Genomic DNA, 1,103 nt, shown 5'->3' with positions numbered 1-1,103 from the left:
GATTAAAGTGTTCCTAACGGATAAGCACAGGGTCATAGAAAGTTTAAACTCATTGAGATGGACTGTAGTTACAACTTACTGACCTCCTCTTATTTACATATTCAAATACTCCTTCAAATCTTATACTTGTCATCTTAATAGACGTAAGATAGTTTCTGATTAATGTTGNCAATGCAATTACAGGCATTTTCACTGCCAATTGTGTCTCCTATTATTCAATACTATTTAATATGGAAGGGTTTTTGGGTCAAAAGAATATACTCTGTTAAATTGTCTAATACTTATTATGATACCGTCAACTTTGTCATATTGCTTTAGTAGATTGTGATAAAACAAATGTGTTTGGTCATTTCCTCACTAATTACACGTTTACATATCATTTTGGTATTAATTATCCTTTTAAACATATCATTTTCGACATATCATTTTGGTATTATCATTTTCGACATATCATTTTGGTATTATCATTTTAAACATATCATTTTGGTATTATCATTTTAAACATATCATTTTCTACATATCATTTTGGTACTATCATTTTAAACATATCATTTTCTACATATCATTTTGGTACTATCATTTTAAACATACCATTTTCTACATATCATTTTGGTACTATCATTTTAAACATATCATTTTCTACATATCATTTTGGTATTATCATTTTAAACATACCATTTTCTACATATCATTTTGGTATTATCATTTTAAACATACCATTTTCTACATATCATTTTGGTATTATCATTTTAAACATATCATTTTCTACATATCATTTTGGTACTATCATTTTAAACATACCATTTTCTACATATCATTTTCGACATATCATTTTGGTATTATCATTTTGGTACTATCATTTTAAGCATACCATTTTCTACATATCATTTTCGACATATCATTTTGGTATTATCATTTTAAACATATCATTTTCTACATATCATTTTGGTACTATCATTTTAAACATACCATTTTCTACATATCATTTTGGTACTATCATTTTAAACATATCATTTTCTACATATCATTTTGGTATTATCATTTTAAGCATACCATTTTCTACATATCATTTTGGTATTATCATTTTAAACATATCATTTTCA

General features: G+C 25.2%; 1 protein-coding gene across 1 annotated transcript; it reads left to right on the top strand.

The window, feature by feature from the left end:
* Positions 1-484: 484 nt before the first annotated feature.
* LOTGIDRAFT_148949 (hypothetical protein) lies at positions 485-865 on the top strand (the record flags this gene model as incomplete). Its single annotated transcript, XM_009050701.1, has 1 exon — positions 485-865. A coding segment is annotated over one exon (381 nt), but the record flags the coding sequence as incomplete, so codon positions are not given.
* Between the last annotated feature and the right edge of the window lie 238 nt (positions 866-1,103).

The sequence above is a fragment of the Lottia gigantea genome (genome assembly GCF_000327385.1).
Source record: "Lottia gigantea unplaced genomic scaffold LOTGIsca_15278, whole genome shotgun sequence".
Lineage (NCBI taxonomy): Eukaryota > Metazoa > Mollusca > Gastropoda > Lottiidae > Lottia > Lottia gigantea.
The sequence above is the reverse complement of the archived record's forward strand: the minus strand, read 5'-3'. Positions and strand labels throughout refer to the sequence as shown.